This window comes from Calidris pugnax, unplaced genomic scaffold (assembly GCF_001431845.1).
Source record: "Calidris pugnax isolate Ruff unplaced genomic scaffold, ASM143184v1 scaffold171, whole genome shotgun sequence".
NCBI classification, from domain to species: domain Eukaryota; kingdom Metazoa; phylum Chordata; class Aves; order Charadriiformes; family Scolopacidae; genus Calidris; species Calidris pugnax.
The window spans coordinates 5,361,163-5,383,208 of NW_015091064.1; the positions used below are offsets into that span (position 1 = coordinate 5,361,163).

Below are 22,046 nucleotides of genomic sequence, written 5' to 3' on the forward strand. Positions count from 1 at the left end.
CTTATGTGCCAGCACAAGTATCAGTGAAATAAAAGTCAGGAATTGGTCTTTGCTTTTCTTTTGCCTGACTAGTTTTAGCAAAAAGAAAGAAACAAACCACCCACCTCACTCTTTGCATTAATTCTGCTCAGTTCCCCAACCTGCTTCATAACAAACCACACAAACACCTCCATTGGGCAGGACTTTAAAACAGATCACTGCGGCAGGACTGATTCAGTTGCAGTGTTGAAATATGACCAGCTTCAAATGTTTACAGAAGTCTTATTTCAGAAATAGTTTTTTTTTAAAAAAGTGTAGATCACAGAAGATCCGCAGCACAGGTTTTCACTCTCTCTCAGGCAGTAGAGAAAGAGGAGAGAGGTTGCATGGGTGATTCTAAAGGGAGATGCCCGGCCTTGCTATGTGTGAGCCAAAAATAGTCAGCTCTTACATGTCTTTTTTTTTAAAGGTCAACAGGTGAAAACTCTTCATTAACTACAACGAATTTTTTTTTGTAACACATCTCAGAATTTTCTTCAACTATTATCTGCATATTTCAACTATAAAGTGTCAGCTGATTTAAAAAAAACCCAAAACAATAATAAAATTGTGCACCAAAGCATATTTTTGGGTCTGCCATTGCTGGGCGCCTGCAGGCCACATCAGATGCTTAGTAATATTTACTGCAACAATGGGAGAGGAGCTGGAGTAGGAGAAGGAGCAACAGCCTTCAGAGAAGTGAAGACAGAATGTTCAGGGGCTGCAGAAAAAAAAACAACAAAAAAACCTCTTCCCAAGGTTAAATTGTTTTCCCAGAGTTGCTATTTTTAATAGCCAGATTCCACAAGATACTGGCCTTCTGATTATAAAAACCTTCCAATTTTGTCCTACTGCAAAAATGTAAAGGTAAATCTGAACTGATCATAAAAGTAACGATACTGTCATCTACGTCATTTTCATATTTGCTGTAGATAGGGCTTTCTCCTCTCATTACAGTCACAATGCACAGCTGCAGGTAAAAAAAAACCTACTTAAAATGCTGTTCCTGACTCTTTCTTTCATAAATATCTGCTTGAATTCCTTTGAACTCAAACTTAGAATAATCCCAAGGTATGTCTCTCCTTCCGAATCTGCTATTTCTTATTTATTCTGTCTCCAGTGACTTCTCTAAATGAGACTTTACTGGCCACTGTAAAGCTGTCTGTCCAGCTACAGGGCTCTGCTAAACCTCACAAAGAAGCACTTAATTCCAAACATAAGAAATTACCACAAATGACTACACCAACCACTATTTATCCGAGAAGCACAAGTGGATATTCAAATTGAGTCCCAGAGCAATGGAGGGCAGACACAAGTTACCAGTAACGACCCAAAAGAGGGTTGCTGATAAGACTGCATCTGCAGGAACCTCAATATATGCAATACAAAAGTTTTTTTTAAAAAAGTAGTATCTCAAAATAAGCTCACTATAAAGCATAATTGTTCCAAGAAGGCTTACTCATTGTAACTTACATTTTAAAGCAAATAATATACTATTTTTACACCGGGAAAAATGGATACATGGATAGAAAAGACTTTAAGAAGACACAATGCAGCTACTCTGATGTAAGTCTTCCATTTTCATATGCTCAATAAACTCCAAGATCCTGTCTACAATTAACGTGGGGAGAATCACAAACATTTACAACAAAGGTTCAAAAATGCACCAAGAGATTTTAAGGTATAATAATTTAGTTTTTAAAATCAACAGAAGGCTCCTCTGTTAGATTAAGTAAGACTGTATATGCAATGTTGACATTTTTGAATAATTAATTCCTAAAGAATAATAACTGTGATATGCTTTGCAAATTATGTCACCAGGCATACTTATGTTAAAAAGTAACATAAAAGGATTTTTCCAACTGGTATATACCAACTTATTTTCAGCAAACTGACTCCCCCAACTGAAAATTCTCAATTTTAAATGGCCCTCCAAAGCCTTCTGAATATAAAAGCTCAGAGTTATAAAAATTAGTAAAATGAAAATCAGCAATGCATTTCTGACCACTCATCTTCCCCTGACTGAGATCATAACGATGTCACGGTTTAAGGGCCACTTGCAACTTACATCTATTTAGGAAGTTATCAATGTTCTTGTTCTTCCTCAGCGCTGGATAATCCAGATCAAGGACCAAAGAATTCAAGCCATCCTGAAAAGAAATAAAAACAAGTTAATTGAGTTTTAAATCATAACTAACAACTTTCTTAGGACTACTATGGCTGAGACTGATTACATATTATTCAAGCACGCATTACATTCCTACTAGGCAAATCAAACAAGCTCTCAAGTATGTTTATAAAGCAGTCACCGCAGAGGAGCTAACACAGAGTGACTGGCTCCAAGTTGGTCTATAAACAGTCCAGATACATTACCACCCATTACTGGCACTCGGACTTAGAACTGGAGTCGTAGTTTTAATCTCAACCACTAAGTAATCTTACTCATTAAACAGTGATTTAAGGTACTTAGTTTAGTCAATCTGCTTTTCTTATTTCCATTACACTTTTCCTGCATATTAAAAAAACTTTATCTTTGCATTATACATATTATTGCTTTGACCACATTCTCTCTGCCTTCTCATTCTGGATATTCAAAAAACAACTGCATATTTTTTTTCTTGGAAGCAAGACATGGCCTAAACTTAAGAAAATTCACAACAAAATTCAAGCTCACAAGACTAGATTACCTTTTCTAAGTGACTCAACAGAAGACGAGCCAGAGGTCTACACACCATCCTGCTACCAATTATCAATGTCCCCCCCATAAAGAACAATCGAGACCTCTTAAAATGGCAAGGGATGACATCACCAAAAGCTAAACTAAAGACTTAAACAATTCCACCTTTCAGCAAGAAAAAAATTATAAAATTACTCTTCAAAACACACAGCCCTTTCTAGTTACAGAAGGACAAACAAAAATAAAAATTAGTTTCAGATACTAAGTGGAGGCAGAGACTCCATTCGTTCTCAGCATCTCCAGTGAACCGGCAGTTTTGCTCATTGCTCTAAGAAGAAAATCCTGAGATGTTTCTTCAGGTTTTTGAGCCTTGACAGGGCATCCCGAGATTTAAGTCAGAGACCACACCACCTTTATTAATAGGCAGCCAAAGGAACTAGACAGCTTTTCAATCTTCTTAATAACTGAGGCGATAGCTAAGAACCTGCTGATTTTATTATTATTTTTCTTAATAGAACTGGGAAGGGATCATTTCTGTTGTAAATCTCATTAAGATTATTATATTCATTCTAAGAATTCTGTGATTCCGTCATCTACTTGGGTAGAGTTAAAGGCAAAGCCCAAGATTATTAAATACATTTTGAATGCCAGATTGTCCTAAATACCCATATGCACAGATAAGACTACCTTATCTGTGGAGATGTTGCTTTTCACCACAAAAGACGTTAATGATTAAGCACATTTTCAAAACTAAGAGATTTGATTGCCTTTTTTTTTTAATTCCTAACAAGTGAAAGTGTCTTGGGAAGGATCAATAGCAGTCATCTGAACACCAGAAAACACTTTTTTCCCCCATGAGGGTGGTCAAGTGCTCACAAGTTGTCCAGAGAGGTTGTGGAGTCTCCATCAGTGAAGATATTCAAAACCTGACGGGATGCGGTCATGGGCAACCTACTCCAGTTGATCCTGCTTTGAGCAGGGGTGTTGGACAGGTGATCTCAAGAGGTCCCTGCCAACCTCAACCATTCTGTGATGTAACACCTATTAATATTTCCACTGCTGCACAGAGTAAAAGTGGAATTTTACTCCTGAATCTATGTAACATGAACTGTGTCATAAAGATCCTTTGCATCATGTTTTAGAACTTCCTTACAAAAAGAAACAGAAAACAGTATTAATAGGCAAAAAGGGAAGTCAATGAAGAAGACACAGTGTCAATCATTAGTCATTTTATGAACAACATCTATAGGTATTATTTTAGTCTTGACCATAACTATTCCCACAAGAGCCATTAAGGATGAAGGAGTGATGCACTAGGACATCGTACTCATCTTTCAGAAGGATAAAAGACTTAGTACCTAGCTTTAAAATTTGATAACATTTTTATGAAAGATGCAATAAAACTAAACCAAAGTAACAAAGTTGTTAAATACTTCTGGATTGATCATTGTATGATTTGCACAGGAACTGCCCAATAACCTGGACAAATCCGGACAAATCCAACGGAAAGTATTCTGACTTGAGGTGATTTCCTGTAAAATAACGTAATAGAATCTGTAATACCAAACTCTTTGTGTAGCAAACACTGCCTTCCAAAAAAGGATATCTCATTCTGTAGCACAGTGTATCTGCAGAAACATGGATCTTCACCTTGCGATGTGTAGAAAAGGACCATATTGAATGCCCTGATGGAGAACAGCTGGGACATCTTTTATGATTTTACCCAACGCAATGAAGTCTCAGTTCCAATTAGCTGGTAGTTTACACACAACACCTAACTTCAACATCGAATATCACTTGAAGCTAACCTTGCATTAATATATTTGCAGTATAATTTCATTATTATACAACTGTAGTTTACAGTACCTATGTACAGTATCACAATAAGTCTTTCTTACTCTTTAGAATCCCAGTTTCACAACTGGTCCCGAGCATATTTTTTCTGATGAATCACAGTTCTTGTTTCTACTGCACAAATTCAAAAATAAAAAACTAATTCTCTAGGGCTCCAAGCATCTTCTTACTCTGTTTCTCTCTTCACAGTCTAATACCTTATTTATCACTCCTTTTACATTCACCTTTCATTTCTATTGAAACTATATTTTAATGATGACTAACAACTGGGTAGACATTTTAAGGGAGACGTAAAAGCACTCTGTACTAACACAAACCAATGAGGCATATTTTTGTTCTTCACGTTTTTGTAGGGGGAGAAAGGTGAGATCATCTGCTCTTTTAATGCTTTTCACGCAAAGGTATTTTTGAGGTTGGCAAGTAAAACATTTATAGCATGTTCTACTTATATCTTATGCACAAAGTCAAGGAAAAGAATAAAGTCATCATCCCTAACAGACATTTTAGTAAAGTAGGATTACAAGGTCCAAAACAACCATAACTTCCAATTTACACTGAGCTGTACGTTATCACTTCAGATGTCAATGTTTTTTCCCTCCATGTCATTCCCATTCCACAGCCTTTTTTGTGGGTTATAAAAAACTAAGAACCATATTTGCAGCTAATTTTTATATTAGCTCTTTGTGTCTCCTTTTCATGGACTTCTGGTAACAATTTTCACAAGTTGCTATTAATGAACAGAAATTTGAGAACAGCGCAGCTGCCTGTTCTTAACTACTTGGAAGTGTCCTAACTCCTGAGGACATTCAGCTACAGCTGGTGGCACAGACGAGGGGATTAGTACCAGCATCACAAGAAACAGAAAGAGTGACAAATTTATTTTTTTTTATCCCTGTGAACAAACCTTATTATCATACTCTCTCAAAGACAAGGTTTTAAGCTCTTGAACATAATTTTAAGGTGAAGGATTTCACGTTCCTATCAACCTGTAGATTATGAAAGACTTGTCTTGCACATTAGCATTTTGTGAAAAGGTGTCTCCTTAAAGCTTTACGTTTTCATTAAAAGGGCTAGTTTTCATCACTTAACACGAAAATGGCACTACAATTAAGAAGCTGGGTCAAAAGATTGCACAGACAGTTCAAACTGAAGAGAAGTAATCCAGGAAATGACATCTCCTCTGTCTAGGCCTCACAGATAAGTCACTTCAACCAGGAAATATGTTATTAAAGTGATTTCACTGTTCGCTTCCTCTTTCTGCTGTTACAAAAGGCTCAGAAGCTCAAGCCCAAAAATTGCAGCTTCCAAACAAACGCGCTGTTGGCAAAGACAGCTCTGCCCCCATCAAAACCTTTCTGGTCATGGCAAACATGCTAAAATGTTCTCCACAGATTTGTTTTCCATGAGAAACGTCCAAACTTGCTATTTTCGCAACACCCTGCTACACCAGAAGAAGAGTTCCTGGCCATGCTGGCAGCAGTCACCACCTCTAGGGACAACAAACAGCTTGTACTGCTACAGACCTGAATGAACCGAAGAAAAAACAGGCAACAAAAGTTCAGGAGATACGAAAATGCATTTATGGTCTTCCCTGACAAAAGGGGCAGTAATAGGGAAAAGTAATGGTAGCTTCTAAATAGCGAGCTCCATGCAAATTCCATCCAATCCCACTGAAGCCCTCACCAAATTAAGCCACACTGTACTGATACCAATTTCTGAAATTCAAATTTCTAAAATGGACCCTGTCTAACACTGATATGTACACGTAAACTCCCCAGGATGTCACAACAGCTTCGGCTACTTCAATTTATTCCTCACTTTCACAGTGAGAAAAAAGTAAAACTCGAGAACAAAAAGTAGAGCCGACTGAACAGAAGAGGTATCAGTTGCTTCAGGAAACAATTCATAATCCTGCAATAACTGGAAAACGTAAAGGAGCCTGATCTAGAGAAGGATGTCCCCTGCCATGGAAAAGATGATCTTTCGAGGTCCCTTCCAACCCAAACCTATGTGATTCTATGAAAACATCACTAAACCATTACATATAAGAAAACCAAAATACTATTCTTTTCCCCTTCCAAATCCTCAAATAAAATTTAATAAAATATGCTGCAGTGGAAAGTAAGGGTAGAAAAGTCTGTAACTTCAGATTACATTTTTCTAACTTGATCTATACGTTTTTTAAGGCAGAACTTCCTAAATCTACACACACAGGAACTGACCATCTAATGATGGATTAGACCCCCCCTATATTCTTCCATATGCCAAATGGACCCTTAATTAATTCTGATCTTCCCTGAGGAACTACTTTGCATATCCTAGAGGCCACCTTTGGATATAAGGCTAACAGCTCAGTAAGAGCACACAATACGAAAAACAACTCAAAGGTCATATGCAAGGCAAATATATCATTTCCCAAGCGTACCCTACTCAGTAATCATTAGGATATGTTGCAATTCATTTTTCTCTTCCTGGAGCATAACTAGTACGCGAAGGAAAAATTCAGGGCATGATAATGCAGCCAGCATTTACTGATGAGAGGTCTTGCTGTTCTAGAAGTTTAATAGTTCTACATTAATTAACAGATTTAAGAGTATTGAGTATGTACAATTCTGAAACCTAAAAGCAGCTGCTATTCACAAATAAGTATGTGAATGCTTAACAACAGGTTTCTGTATATGAAGGTAAACAAATATTGAAGTGATTTAAATGACTGAAATGATTATGAATTTGTCTACTATTGAATAAATGCAAATTGTTCTTCATCGTAAAAGCAATACTCCTCAAGGACCACCATCTCGTGTTCTACACCCTACACACATATTTGACCAGTTTTATAGAATCTACCTCGTTATTTGAAAGGCAAAGGGTCAAACCGTTCCAATGGAATGACAGGATGATAGCAGACCAAAAATCGCTTAATCCTTAAATACTAATAGAATAATCATCACAAAATTGTTCAAGATGCAACAAGAAGAACACTAAGGAATAACACTACGGAACTGCAAAACCATGTAAATAAAGATCAGAAAGGCCAAGGTGCATAACAAGTTGTAGTTTACAAGGGAGAACAGGAAATAAGGGAAGATACTTTACATAAGAATGATTAAAGTCCAGTAAGAGTTAAGAAAGGCAAAGAATGCACAGAAGGCTTACATTTTCCATACTTTATTCAACTTTTTTTTTTTAAAATGTTACTTATCTGGACATATTTGCAAGGGATAAGAATGAAAAGAAATCCTAAAGAAAACTCACTCTGCATGAAAAAATGTGCTGAGAACAGCAAGAGCAACTGAAATTCACTCTAAAATATTTAAGGAGACTGTCTTAATCAATTTTCTTTGAGAACTCAGGAAAGATCATCAGGACAGAAAAGGCAAATCAAAGCACTACCATTAAAAGGGGAAGGGCTTTCCAAACTAGAGATCAGAATATCTGGGGAAAGGGAGTTAGAACAAGACATTAATCAATTTGTAAACACCAAGAGGACTAACATGTAAGATTCAGGGTTTAAGGTTTTTTGTATTCTCAAAAATAAAATAGTGTCATGTAACTTATTTCTGGGAGAATCTATGATGTAATCAGTAAAGCAAAGCATTTTAACACAGAAATACGACACAAAGCTCACCACTCTCATTAGCAAAGTAAAAAAAATACTGTAGAGGAAATAATGGACACAATGTCCAAAAGGTAATTATCAGAAGTTTCGTAATTATCAGGACTTGGAAAAGTGTGTCAAAAAGAAATTCCTCTGGGTTTGTTCTGTTCCAGTTACACAGAATATTTTCATTACCACAATAAAGCAACAGAGTAAGAAACTTATCTATTAAGAATAAATAAAAATCAGCAAATGATACCAAACTCAGAGTTCTGAGCACATGCTTTTTACTGCATTTAAAATTATGTCAAAATGAACGAAAAAATCTGAAAAAAATACAAGCAGATGTAACTCAAAGGATAAGCACAAAAAGAGGGGGAAAATCCTTGCCAACATTTGCATTTGAAAGAAATTAATTGCAGAGAACATAAAACAGCAATAATGAGTAAACACTATGTTAAAGAAAAAAAAAAAGACACAGGGTTTTAGCAAACTAAGAGTCCAATCTAGGATGCACAAACAAGAGGTGTGTTGTATAAGACCTCATAGAGCCAAGGTTCCTTTGTAAACAAAGATCAGAAATCATTTGCTGATATTGTTACAGCCTAAACCAGAATATTGTGTCCAGCTTTGTGAACCCCTACACAGGGGATTGCAAAAGGCAAGCTGGAAAAGAACTGAAGGGAAGTTAACAAGAGCTGGGAAGTGATAAGCAATTTGTGCCAGGGAAGGCTGTCAAGACCAGAGACTTTAGTCTTAAAAAAGGTTAGTCTAAGAGGAGACAGGACAACTTCTTTCAGAACATAAAACGCTGTTATAAGTGATGATGATGGACGCTTCCTCACATCCCTAGAAACAGCATAAAAAAAATAGCTTAATAAGGTTTGAAGATTTAGGTTACAGATTAGGAAAAAAAAATTCTAAATAGCACTAGTGAAAAACTAACATAATACACCTATCCAATGAAGCTAAGAAATCACCTTCACAAGAGATTCACAAGTTAGAGAAATATTTATTACAGTAGATCCAGCTGTGGATCCTACCTCTGTGAAGTGGACTTTACTAGAGACCTCTAAAATTCCTTCCAAGCTTACCTGGAAACTCTTCATAAATTAGTTGAAGAAATACACAAAAGCAGTAAATTAAGCCACAGAGAAAGGACTGAAAAAGAGGAGTAAGCTGGCAGCTGTGAATATACAACTTCATCTCTAAAATAGTATTCATTTTAAAAAACCAATGTATTAACACTTAACCATTACAAAAATGCTTATTTTCTTCTCCAGATCAATTGTTGCTATTTTCTCCTTAAAGCTTAATAAGATAAAACTGCTCTTGCACATCTTGCCGGTTATTCTGTAGTCACGGAAAATTCAGTAGTTGGGCATTATCTGCTTCCATCCAAAGTCACTGTACATCTCCATGTTCTTTAGCTACTTTTGATTTCAGAATTCCTATCACTTGGAAAAATATCAATGTGCACTGAAGCTCGGTATTGCAAACCTGGTAAAATAACACTAGAGATAATTTCCTACTAATTGGAATTCTCCAAGGCCTTTAATAGCAAGCTTGGGTCTTTAGCAGGAGAGCAAAAGCAGCCTGGTAATTCTGCCTGTTGCTCCCCCGCAGCAGCCATTTACCTAGAAGTTCAGAGGAAGATTTCCCAAATAATCACACAGGACAGCACAAGAACTACAACTGCAAAAAAACTACAAATGCACAGAAAACAAACCCGTGCCTGGAATTGTTTCTCTGGCACCCTGAAAAAGCGGAATTACCTGCTGTTAAATAAAAATCCAAATGCAAACCACTGCTTCCTACTCCTTTCTCCTTTCCTATCAGGGCTTTCAAAGCCTAGAGCTGCAGGAGTCAGAGGTAACACCAGGAACACAGATAAAAGGTCAGGGAGCTCATCTGTGCTTGGGTAGGAGGCAGATGTACAGTCTATTCTTAAAAAGCATGTTTTGACCACAAGGCCTTCCTTGTTTCATATTAAATAAGAATCCTTCTTCTCCATCATGAAAATTATTCTATTTATCTTTTTGTACCTCCAAACAGTTCAGCCTGTGATTTATTTTCAGCAATGAGCCACTGAATGTTGCACCATCAGAGTAATTTAACCCTTGATTCCACTGTGAGCTTACTTTTGGATAAATATACTTATATATTCCTTCATATAATGCAAATAGTTGCTTTACATTATATATTTTTGCTAATCTATTTAGCAGTCTTGGATAAATAAGATACAATAACAATCTAATAACTAAAAAAAGATACTTATTAAATAATAAAAATTATAACAATCTGTTTTACAGTAACTGGAATTGCAAACAACAAGGCTTGAAAGGAAAATCAAGATACCATCTAGCATCCTCCTCACCTAAAAGCATGATTGACTGGAAGTAGTAAGATTACTTGTTTTTTCTAATCACTGATTCAGAACAAATGGTTGCAAAATTTCCCTGTACTAAAAATAACAGTAACTATTTAATATCACTCTTCAGAACATTCCTAACCCAGTAAATAATAGCTGCCTATCATGTTATCTCCTAACTTCAAACCTTATGTCAGCAGCACATTCTAGTCAGCTGCACCGTGTATTTTTTAAAAATACAAGTGCTGTGCTCCACCATCATTCTATGAGCCCACATTTCCAGTTAAAATGACATATAAAACTGAAGCAATCAAAACCACATCTAACATTGGAGTACAGAATTTGGACATAGTGTGGAGAAATGTAGAACATTTATTGCCGCAGACGGATTTTATTTTTTTTTTTAAAGTCTGGATATCAGGACCAATCCATCCGGTATCAGCAGGTGCTGATCCATACACTACCAGAAAAAGGCACTGTTTCTACTCCAGGGGACAACAATTTAAGTAAAACAGAAACAGTCAAAACAAAGACAGTCCTACCATTTAGCTGCTGTTCAGGTATTAACACAGGGATGTGTTTTGAGGACAATTTCTGGAAAAGTCAATAGTTGTGAAACTGATTGCCAGAAGTAAGGGAGCTTGTAGGTAAGAGAAAGCAAGAAATGTCAGACATGGAAAATATACCAAAACGGGCTAAAAATTAATTTTAAATAATGATGAGTCAAAAGATCTTTTTCAATCTTAAAACTGCTCTTGGTCTATTGTCTAGTAATGTGGATAAACCAAGTATTTTAAGATTATCTTTGCACAAGTAGTTACCTAATGGCCCTGGTGAAAAATGAATGGAATTTAAACAAAATGTGTGTATATATCCATTTATGCCAATCACCAATAGCTAAAATAAATGGGGCAAAAGAATATCAACATCAAGAAAATAAGCTTTTATTTTTGTAATAATATATATGCATTATTGATTGGTAAGGAGATTGGTTTTTAATTTTAAAAAGCTAAAGCAGCCCTAAAAATGGCCTTCTCACAGAAATGCATTTGACAGTATAGGAAGTTATTTACAATAATTTCCACTCATTTAATTAGTAAAGCATACAGTTTAAGTCTAACTGACATTCTTAAAAGGAGTTATATCTGTTCACAATCTTAGTTAATACAGATCTTCTCTATTAGTGACAAAAAGGGACATACAACTTGAAAAACATTTTTATGGAATACATTCGAAGAAATGCTTTTTAGCTTTTTTAGTAGAACAGCGTGTTCACATAGAATGCTTCCCATTTCATAAATAACATTATATTCATTTGGAGTTTCAAATAAACACATTGTGACACACTGTTCCACAGTCCAACATGCATCCTGGAAGCAAACTTTGCTGATGACCCTGGATTGCATTCAAATTCTCTATTAAATTTGTCTCTTAAACAAGTCATATATTTTCCCACAAAATAAGCCTACATGTAAATATGTTAAAATATGTAAGTGTTTAAATATGTAAAATAACATTTAAATTCCAATTCCCTTGTCAGGAATACTAATGCACCATTATAGGTTTTAAAGCAGAACAGGAGCTTTTCTAGGTGATTTCTGCTGAAACTCAATACATTTGCTTCTAGGGATTCACTAGAATAATAATTCCATCTGAATCCTTGATGATGTATTATCAAAAAAATCGACATTTTCTCACCAACTTCAATTAAAAAAATATATTTAAGAGGTCAGTAGCTTCAGCCTCTAAGACTGGAAAGGAACATGCTGGAGTGAAAGTCCACACATACAAGTGTTTGATCTCCCATGTTTTTCTCTGGAATAAAAAGAAGATTGTCTCATTTGGAGAAACTTCCTATTCCTGAAATACCAAACAGAACAGAAAAAGGGGGGGAAGGTAAAAAACCCAACTTTCCCCCACCTATGAGACCCATGTAAGTGACTGTCTTGTATAAGAGAGACCAGATCCGCACTCGGGATAGACATTAAGCAGCTGCTTTGAGCAGAATATATTTAAGAGGTCAGTAGCTTCAGCCTCTAAGACTGGAAAGGAACATGCTGGAGTGAAAGTCCACACATACAAGTGTTTGATCTCCCATGTTTTTCTCTGGAATAAAAAGAAGATTGTCTCATTTGGAGAAACTTCCTATTCCTGAAATACCAAACAGAACAGAAAAAGGGGGGGAAGGTAAAAAACCCAACTTTCCCCCACCTATGAGACCCATGTAAGTGACTGTCCTGTATAAGAGAGACCAGATCCGCACTTGGGATAGACATTAAGCAGCTGCTTTGAGCAGGGGTTGAACCCAGATGACCTCCTGAGGTCTTCAAAGCGGAACTATTCTGTGATGCTACAATTACCTTTGACCTGAGCGTATGCAGGTCGGCACCATAAATATCAGGTTGTTTATGTCAATGAGTCCAAAAACTTCTGGTCTAGTGTAAGATAAACATAGTCCTTAAATAGGGAACTTCTTTATTGAAGAAAAAAGTATGAAGTATAGCAATAGCAAAGAAGTGTGGCTGACAGGAGCTTCCACCCTGCAGATCTTGGAGACCAACTTCACTAAGCCAGAAGAAGGAAGTGCCTCTTGCAATCTGCTGCTGTAATTACTCATTTTTCAACTCCCTAAGCAACAAGTTTGTTCTGTGCATAGATCTATAGTAATTAGCTAGTTCATCTAGAAGATCAGTCAGGACTTTCACATTGTAAACAGCTGCTCCCTGAAGTTGTGGGTAGGCTTTGTTAAGATCTTTGGTTTTCTTTCTCAGAGGAGGAGGTGATGCAAAGGGCCACAGAAGAAAGCAGATAATTTCTTCTGAAGGATTTTTCAGCTACTTCATCAATAAACTGATTTGGTCACAAAGAACGGTCACTTGTTCAGTCACTAAAATCCACACAGGGTTTAAAAGACATCAAGGCAAGTGCAGAACCTTGTTTTAGAAGTTGTTAGCAAAAAAATCATTGCAATTTCTACCACAGCTGACCACAAACTGAGGAAAATAACAGCTCTTGACTTCTAGTCTGTTTATCTACCCGTAACTTTCAGTCAGTGGGTGTTTTTATATCTCCTGCTTTATGGAGGAATTCGCAGAAGCTTTTAGTGCTAATTGCAAGTTATATCAGATGGAACTGTATTTAAAAAGAAGCTAAATCATACGTAATACCACGCACTCAGGAAAAAACTCCAAACTATTGCAGCTTGAACAGACAAACCATCATCAATAAATAGTGTTTGTGTTAATACACAGCACCTGTTTTGCTTCAGTGGGGAAAAAACATCACCTTATCAGTGTTTGTGAGATAGTCAAATGCCATACAAGACCATAATAAAATAAGCGTATTATGTCACTAATAAAAACATCCTGCGCCAAGCATAAAAGAGCAACTAAATATCTGAACGACTATGATTAAACTTGTTTCTCTTAAACTGGGAAGCATTTAGACTAGAAAACCGGAATATACACACAAACAGGTACACCCTCACACACAAAGACAGGTTCAGATCTTGGCAATGAAAGGCCATGAAGTGCCAGAAGGAAAGCTTTTATGAATAAATCAGCAGCAAAAGGAAGGAGACATGGGCACACTTTCTTGGTGGGTAGGAGACCTAGGGACAGAAGATGGGCACTAGATACTTTTTTTGCTGCTGTTCCCTGGGACATAAACAGCTCCATTTCTGGGACCCTGACAGGATCCATCTAAGGGGAAGCAAAGGAACCAGTCAAAACCACCACCAGGCTACCACCTCTGAAAGGTCATGGCAACTTGGGGAGGCTTCTGTTAGCTGGAAAAGGGCAAGTGTCACACCCATCTTCAACAAGGGCAACAAGGAAGACCTGCAGAACAGGACCAGTTAACTTCAGGTTCCTGGACACCATTTCCAAGCACATGAGGAAACAGATAACCAAATAAATTGATCACAAGCAGAGTGTGCCTGATCAACCTGATTGTCTCCTATAATGAGATGACTGTTTCGGTGTCCAAAGAGTGAGCAGTGTATGTGGTTTATCTGGACTTCAACAAGGTATTCAACATGGATTCCTATAGTCATCTTATGGGCCAAGCAGGTAAGTGAACCATCAGTTGGGTGGAAAGCTGGCTGGACCATCAGGCTCAAAGAATTATCATGATCAGTAGTATCAAGTCCAACTTTGCGGCTGGTGACCCCTGGCATTCCCAGGGACTGATAATAGAACTGATATTGTTTAATGTTTTTACTAATGACCCAAAAGCTAGGACAGAGTGTACCTTCAGCAACTTCATAGGTAAAAACAACCCAGGGCAGTGGCTGATATGCCGGAGGGCAGAGTTACCATTCAGAGGGACTGGGAAAGGCTGGGAAAATGACAGGAGCCTCGTGCAGTTCAAAGACACACACAGATGCCCGTACATGGGATGGAAGACCACCACACACCAGGAGAGCCTGGCACTTGCTGGCCAGACAGTGGCTTTGAGGAGGAAGATCTGACGTTCCTGGTGGACAAGAAGCTGGCCGTGAGTCAGCAGCAGGCCTGCAGCAGAGGGGTATGACAAATGCAACAGCCACAAGTTGCCACTTGGGAACCTGCAATTGGCTGTATGGAATGTTGACCATGGTCAAACATTGAAACAGGTTGCCCAGAGAGGATGTGGCATCTCCGCATTTGGAGATTTTCAAAACTTAATTCTTACACATCATCTGATTGAACCTGCTCAAGAGCACGTCAGCAGCTTGGAGCAGAAGACCCCCAAAGGTCCCTTACATCCTCAATTACTCTATGATGGGTATTTTTATTTAGTTCTGAAAACAGTTTCAACCAGAGCTTAATTACTGACAGGGTGCCATGTAAGTCTCCAGAAATAGCACAAATTATTTGGCTAGACACTGCTGTTAGAAGAGCTGACAGGCTATTTTGTGAAACATGATTTCATTGTGAATTGTATTATCACAGCACCATCGATCACAGACCGGGGCCTGTCTGTGGAAGATCATGACTGTTCTGTTTTGTACTGCAGTCAAATCTAAGATAAGAGATGCCTGATGGATAAGCACAAATTGGAATAAGCAGAGACAACATCAGACAGTATCACAGGCAATCAACTGGAACCTGGTCTCTTATGTACGTGATGACTCAGCTCCCTGCCTACTGGATCCCCACTACTGGGGAGATGAAGGCAAGCGAAGCTGGCATTCAAGGGAGGCAAAACAGAAGGAAGGGGGTTTTTCACATCATAGAATTAAGCTAGAACTTATTGTCACGGGATTTTTCTGCTGCCAAGGAGTTTACGTTGGGCTGAAGGCTGTTCGATTCAAGGGAGATAAAGCTGTCAAGAGCTATGAGACAGAAAAAGTCCACATCTACCTCGGAGAGTCCCCGAGCTGCCTCCTCTCCACAGGCGGAGGGAATGCAATGGAGCAGGAAGAGTCCTTCTCCTGCACTCTGTCCCAGGCACTTCTGAGCTATTGGATACTGCTGGAAACAGGGTATTTTGGCTTGACAAACCCCTGATTCACTCTAGTTTCCACTGTACTGATCCACTTTCATGTTATTACTTTGAGGCAACTGTCTTTTTATTCCTACACAAGCAGCTTCAATCCCAGTAAGTAATTACAGGGAAGTAAGACAGAGAGTTTCTGCCTCTATTACATGCTCTACATAAAAGAGGACATCAGGTGTCAAAAATATGCAAGGAAACAGAGAAGAGTTTCAACAACAGAGAATAAGAGAAACCATTCTGAAACCAGCAGGACATTGATTCTTGCCTCAAATATGAGAAAATGGAGGCTGAGTTCAAATGCCAGCTCTGGCAACAGCCAAGTCAAGTGCTGCTGCTATAAAGCAGGCCATGAGCTTGCAGACAAAATTTGCAAGGACTTAGTATCAGCCCTGTGTGGAATAAGGCAATTTTTCTAATCTTAGTAACACACAGAAAACTATTTACCATTTAGTGACGTTTAAAAGTCATACTGCATCTATTTTAGGCTAACTTTTAAGTCTTGGAAGCAGCATTACCATTACATACACATACAGATATATTAAGGGAAAGAAAATTCAAAACTTAGGTTATAATAGAATAGAGGTTGATTGCCCAACCTTACTTCATTTCCCCTTCCACATCACGATAATCCTTCCTGCATGGAATGGGTGGCTGTGCAATATTGCTTTGTGTCCTTTTTCCTGGATGCAACGTCATCTCTTGCTCAGTGAAAATAAAACCAATGGAATTAAGTGTATAAAATTTCTCTTTGGTAGTTTAAAAACAACAGTTCAGGTAGAGCCAATGTTCTAGAAACTTGATTTTGATTACTGCACAGAGAATGCAAAAACCACTCACGCTGCAGTTTCTGAAATACCATGACTGATTATCAATTTTACAGCTGGTTAAACCTCATTCTAGTTAAAAAAGGCTATTTGTTGTGGTAATACTCTAGATGGTAACTCTGAAATAAAGTGGGACAGTTGGTCTGGCATTTGCATAACGAGTTCCCAGAACATTCTTCTTCCCAAGTGTTCCAGCTGTAGGTGCAAATCAAACAGTTGGGTGTGCTTATGTATACAAGACCTTTGTGTTTGCATTTCTGAAAAGGAATCACATCAAATTAGCAAAGGAAATTGCAGTCTTTTTAGAAGAGACTCAAAATCGAAATGCAGTTCCTTAGGTTTTTTACGGCTGAGAGCGAAAATAGGTGCAAGGTGTAGCAATATTTTAAATATAGGATTCATCTTTAAAAGACTCCAGTGTCATTTTTTTAAGACACAACAACTATCTCAATTTTCAATTTAGTGTTGGTTGCACAATTTTACCAACCTAGGAAATTACTGTTTTCAAATCCAATTCAAAATAAGACTTAACCTAACACAAGCAGTACTGTGAAATTGTTCTGAAATCAGCAGTACTAGAGTAAATGCATTTTCTTCACTGTAAAGATTTTCCTGAGCTATTGCACATTCACTATTTGTTCATTACAGATGAAGTAAAATGAAGTTCTGGCTGTACATCTGTACATTCATCCTTTTAGCCATGAGACCTGTAATGTGATTTTCAGATGAATATGCAAGTTTTCAAGCTCTCAAGAAAAAAAATCCATCCAAAACCACTACATTTTGAAGTCAGTATGTATCTTTACCACCTTCTACTCTTTAAGAGAATTCCTGGTCCCTAACTTCCTCCACACAAATCAAGAAGGTGAAGGTATGCTGGTGATAGATGAAAAGAATTCCCTTTTTACTTTCAACTCCCAAGAAAACATTTCATTACTAATACACAAACTTAGCACTATAAAAATTCAGTGTGATGATTTAATCACTTCAAACAAAGGTGCAATAAACCACAATGCAGCTGACTTTCTAATACTTATTTCTAAATTTTGATATCACCCTGTACTACACACTATGAAATTCTATATTTAAGTCATCTCTTCAGTCAGAATGCCATCCCTCTCAGTGGAAATACTTTAGTTAGATACCAAAATAGAACTCCTAGAAGCAGTAATCCTTTATGCTGACTCATTTATCTGAAAATATAACTACAGTTCTTCGAAAGCATATACCTAGCTTTATTATGTGCTCAAAACACCTATATTTAAGTGTACGTTTCAGAAACTCTGAATTACAGTTATTGTTTTCACATTAAGTTTGTGAAACTTCACTAATATGAACTAATCTCTGTCATTTGGTCTGATCCTATGGCGAACTAAAAACATATCAATAATAAACTGACCACAGACTGCCTGTTCGAAAAGTACATATAACTGTATTTACCCAATAGCAGCAAGGTAAAACTCCTGCTCCAAAGAACAGGTAAAGAAGTGCTAAAGAGGCTAAGAAATATCACAGTCATCAAATTAGGAGATATGTAAGATCTGAAATACTAATCATCACAAATACCAATGAAAGTTTGGCTTGAAAACTAGACCCTGTTTATTTCCTGATTGGGAAAAATGAAAATCCACAGACAGGTTTCTGCAGTAAATCATGCTACTGAAAATCCAAGTTTATAGTAAAATGATTAGAAAAAACAGGGCAGCGTTTCAGCAGACATAATGCAGACAAGAAAGGGGGTCAACAGTTAAAAAGATAAAAGCATAGAAAAGGAACAGGGAAATGCCAAAGATCATTCCAAAGATATTTTTTATGTCTTTAAACTGTACTACTGTGATTGAACTATATCACAAATTATAATCAGATTTTTAAATTAAAAAAAAAGTTACCAGGTGAATTAAATGGAAATTCAACTCCCTACCTATCATTGAACCATACAGTGGGAGAAACTGAAACTGCTTATTTCAAAAGTGAGCTTTGCCATAAAATTTTAAAATACTATTAACACAAACTAGTGTTAGAATTCTAAACTAGTTCTAGATTTATTTACAATTTTTGTTCATAAATTTCTTTAGTAAAAGGACCACATACTTTTTTTTGCAGTTCCTCTTACATAGATAAATAAAAATCAGTGCACCAATAAAGCATCATAAATTAACAATCAGATTTTATGACCTCTTATCTGAGTCCATCCCAGTTTCAACCAGGGAGGAACACACGTGCCTTGAAGTTGCTTGTTGAGTCAGCAAGACAGATATCTGTCAGGTCATTCACCAGTACATGTACATCACACAGTATAGGATTCGTTATTTGCAAATGGTTTCCAGGATGCCTCACATTACATCCATGGGAATAATGTGGAGATAAATAATCTGGAAGTGGAAGTTTGTTGTTTTGTCATGTTAGATTAACATTCGATGATCTTAAGGGTCTTTTCCAATCTAATTGATTCTATGACTGACTGATAAGCAATCCAGTAGGTTTACAAAGCAAGAGTGGGGATGGCAGCAGCCCAGACAAGAGGGTACAAATGGGACATGTTTCAGGTAGAAAGGACAGGCTGCATAGGATACAGGTCAAATAATATTAAAAAAAAACCAACCACCAAACAAACAAAACCAAACCAACACTTTAAAAGTCCTGTCTGCTGCCAAGAGGATTTCAGAATATCAAATGCTCTTGAATTTGTAGGGAAAGGTACTTTACAACAAGCCAAGGAAGCCTCCTCCAGTGAGGACACCCAAAGCAGTGAGTCAGGCCCCGAGCAGGCCGCATGGCTGCATTTCATGGCAGTGACCATGTCTCAGAGCAGGACCAGCAGTGGAGATGACGCCCAGCATCCAGCATCCATCCTTACTGCTGCACTGGAAATGGAAAGGTGGGTGATCTCAACAGCTCACTTCTCCTGGTAACTCAAAACACAGGCAGAGTTCTGGATGGAGACTTCTGCTCGGAGCAGGTGCACAATCACACAAGATAACTGATGCACTTCCTTTCTCCTCCCTCTTACCAATTTTCACCCTACCAATGTCACCGCTCATACCTCATCCCTGCCGCAACCTCAACGCTCAGGTACTCAGTAACTTCATTCATTAGGAAATCAGATCAGTTTAACAAAACTGCTGCATTTCCACCCCTTTGTTAGCCAAACCAGCAGGACAGTGTACACCACGAATGAGGAGCAAATGACCTCAAGATCAAAGCTAAGTTTGTGAGGTGCCGGAAATTAGAACAAGCAAATGTTTACCAGCAATATCCACTAGCGAGAAAACATCTCCCTATGCAATGAAAGCAACCAAAGTACTTCAGTGCCATCTTCTTCTGTTGTATCCCCTGCTTAGTCCCACTTTTGCAGGAGTTTCTACAGTTCAGGAACAAAAAACTCTTTACCTGACACTTAAAAACCTTGCACTTATTTGAAATGTCCCTTGTCTATAGTTTTATAAATACATTTGTTAAAAGTGCCACATAGCAAGAGTCCTTTAAATAAACCAAGAAAGCACAGTATCTTTTTATGAAGTATCTTTCAAAGTAATAAAACCTGTAACTTATTTTAAACATTGTACTAGTAAGATGTTTCATAACAGATTTTTTGTATTAAAAAAAAGTGCTAGGAAAAAATATACTACGGGAAAATTGCACAATAAGTAGCAATCACACTAAGAAAACATTTTCCCAAGTCTCCCATGTTCTGAAGCTACCTGGACGTTTGCAATCCAATCTTACTTTATAATATACACTGAAACCTGCAACCACGCTTTGCTGTGTATTAATTCTACCCGCTCAGTGCTGCAATTAAGATTGTACGTGCTAAGTCAATAGTATGACATTTTCATCTTCTAATATGTTTAGAAAGTTATAATACTATTTTGCTTCATTTTAAAAACATCTTCCACTCACTACAGGAAGTAGTTGACCAAAAGCCAAACAGGGCACCTGCCCACCCCTGTGAACAGCTGCTCAAATACTATCTTCTAGTAAATACACGATTAGATGGGAAAATTATTTAATTTCCTGATCTGCCTCAAATTTAAGAAGCCGCTACATAACACATAGCCATCTGCATGAGCTTCTTGTGAATGTTTGTGTGAAAAGCAGGAATTGTTAACAATATTAGAGTGACTTGCAATTTATCCAAACTATACATATGTCAAACTTAAAGTGTCTTATCATACATTTGTTAAACTCTGACATTTGCAATAGAAAGAAGTGAAATTACACTCAATGTAGCTGTGACAATGTAAATCACAATGCTCTACACAAACTCACTTTCTGACTGATTATATAATCATGGCACACGGTAATTAAGCGTATTCTTCCAACTAGCCATGATCTTAGTAAACCAACCCCCTCCTTTTAAATTTTCTCACCAAATCAAAAGCAAGTAAGCATTCAGAGACCTTCAGCAGCCCCTCCGAGAGCCCTATGACAAAGCCACCTCCCAGCTGCACAACCTTCCCACTGGCACCTCATGTCCCGCTAAAAGATCTAGGTCCTTCCCTGGACAGAAACGGACTGAACACACATTTTAAAGTAAGACAGAAGCATGAAGATCAATGGAAATTTATGCTGTAATTTTTTTGGGCAGCTCTAAGGAACATGAAATACTGTCCCCATAAATGCAGAGATAAGCTGTTCTGCGCAGCGGGCATGAAAATGAGATGTGCTTTCTCAACTTCCACTTGCAAACCAAGTTGCACCAGGTCTTTATGCTACAGAAATAAGGAGGGAAAGCTAAAAGTTTCCTCCTACTTCATGCTGCTCTGCAGTCAAAATTCACTTCATTTCTACTGGAGTCAGCAGAACTCTCTCGCTTTAATGTTTAAGGTTTTTTAAAAAGTGGTGCTTTAACCGTGTCAGCAATACAATGCCAGAAGTAGTTATTTAACAAAGCCACGTTCCTGTGATCCTCTTGTCTCCTCCTTTTTCTTTCTTGGGGTTTCTTTCCTTGCTAAAGCTCCACCTCAGCTTGATTCACAGGCAAAATTTCATTCTCTCAAAACTGATCTTGCATTATTTCCATAATTTATCAATAACTAATCTTAATATGAAATGCTTGATCACAGTTGTATGTCTTCTTCAGAGTTGCAATGTCTTCACTGGCCAGCACATTTACAGCTCTTTAAACTCATCTCATCTCCACGGTCCACATTGCCATATCATTTTTTCCTACAGCCATCTTTTTTCCATCATTACAAGGCAAGAGGTCTGCTCTATTAACAA

The 22,046-nt window shown here is 37.5% G+C and overlaps 1 protein-coding gene across 2 annotated transcripts in view; it reads right to left on the reverse strand.

Annotated features, from left to right (window-relative positions):
• The window catches only part of ROCK2 (Rho-associated, coiled-coil containing protein kinase 2), a 99,327-nt gene that overhangs the window by 55,482 nt on the left and 21,799 nt on the right, over positions 1 to 22,046 (reverse strand). For both annotated transcript variants that reach the window (XM_014956778.1, XM_014956779.1), the window contains exon 2: positions 2,087 to 2,168. In XM_014956778.1, coding sequence (XP_014812264.1) covers positions 2,087 to 2,168 — 82 coding nt within the window. The remainder of the gene's footprint in view (positions 1 to 2,086; positions 2,169 to 22,046) is intronic.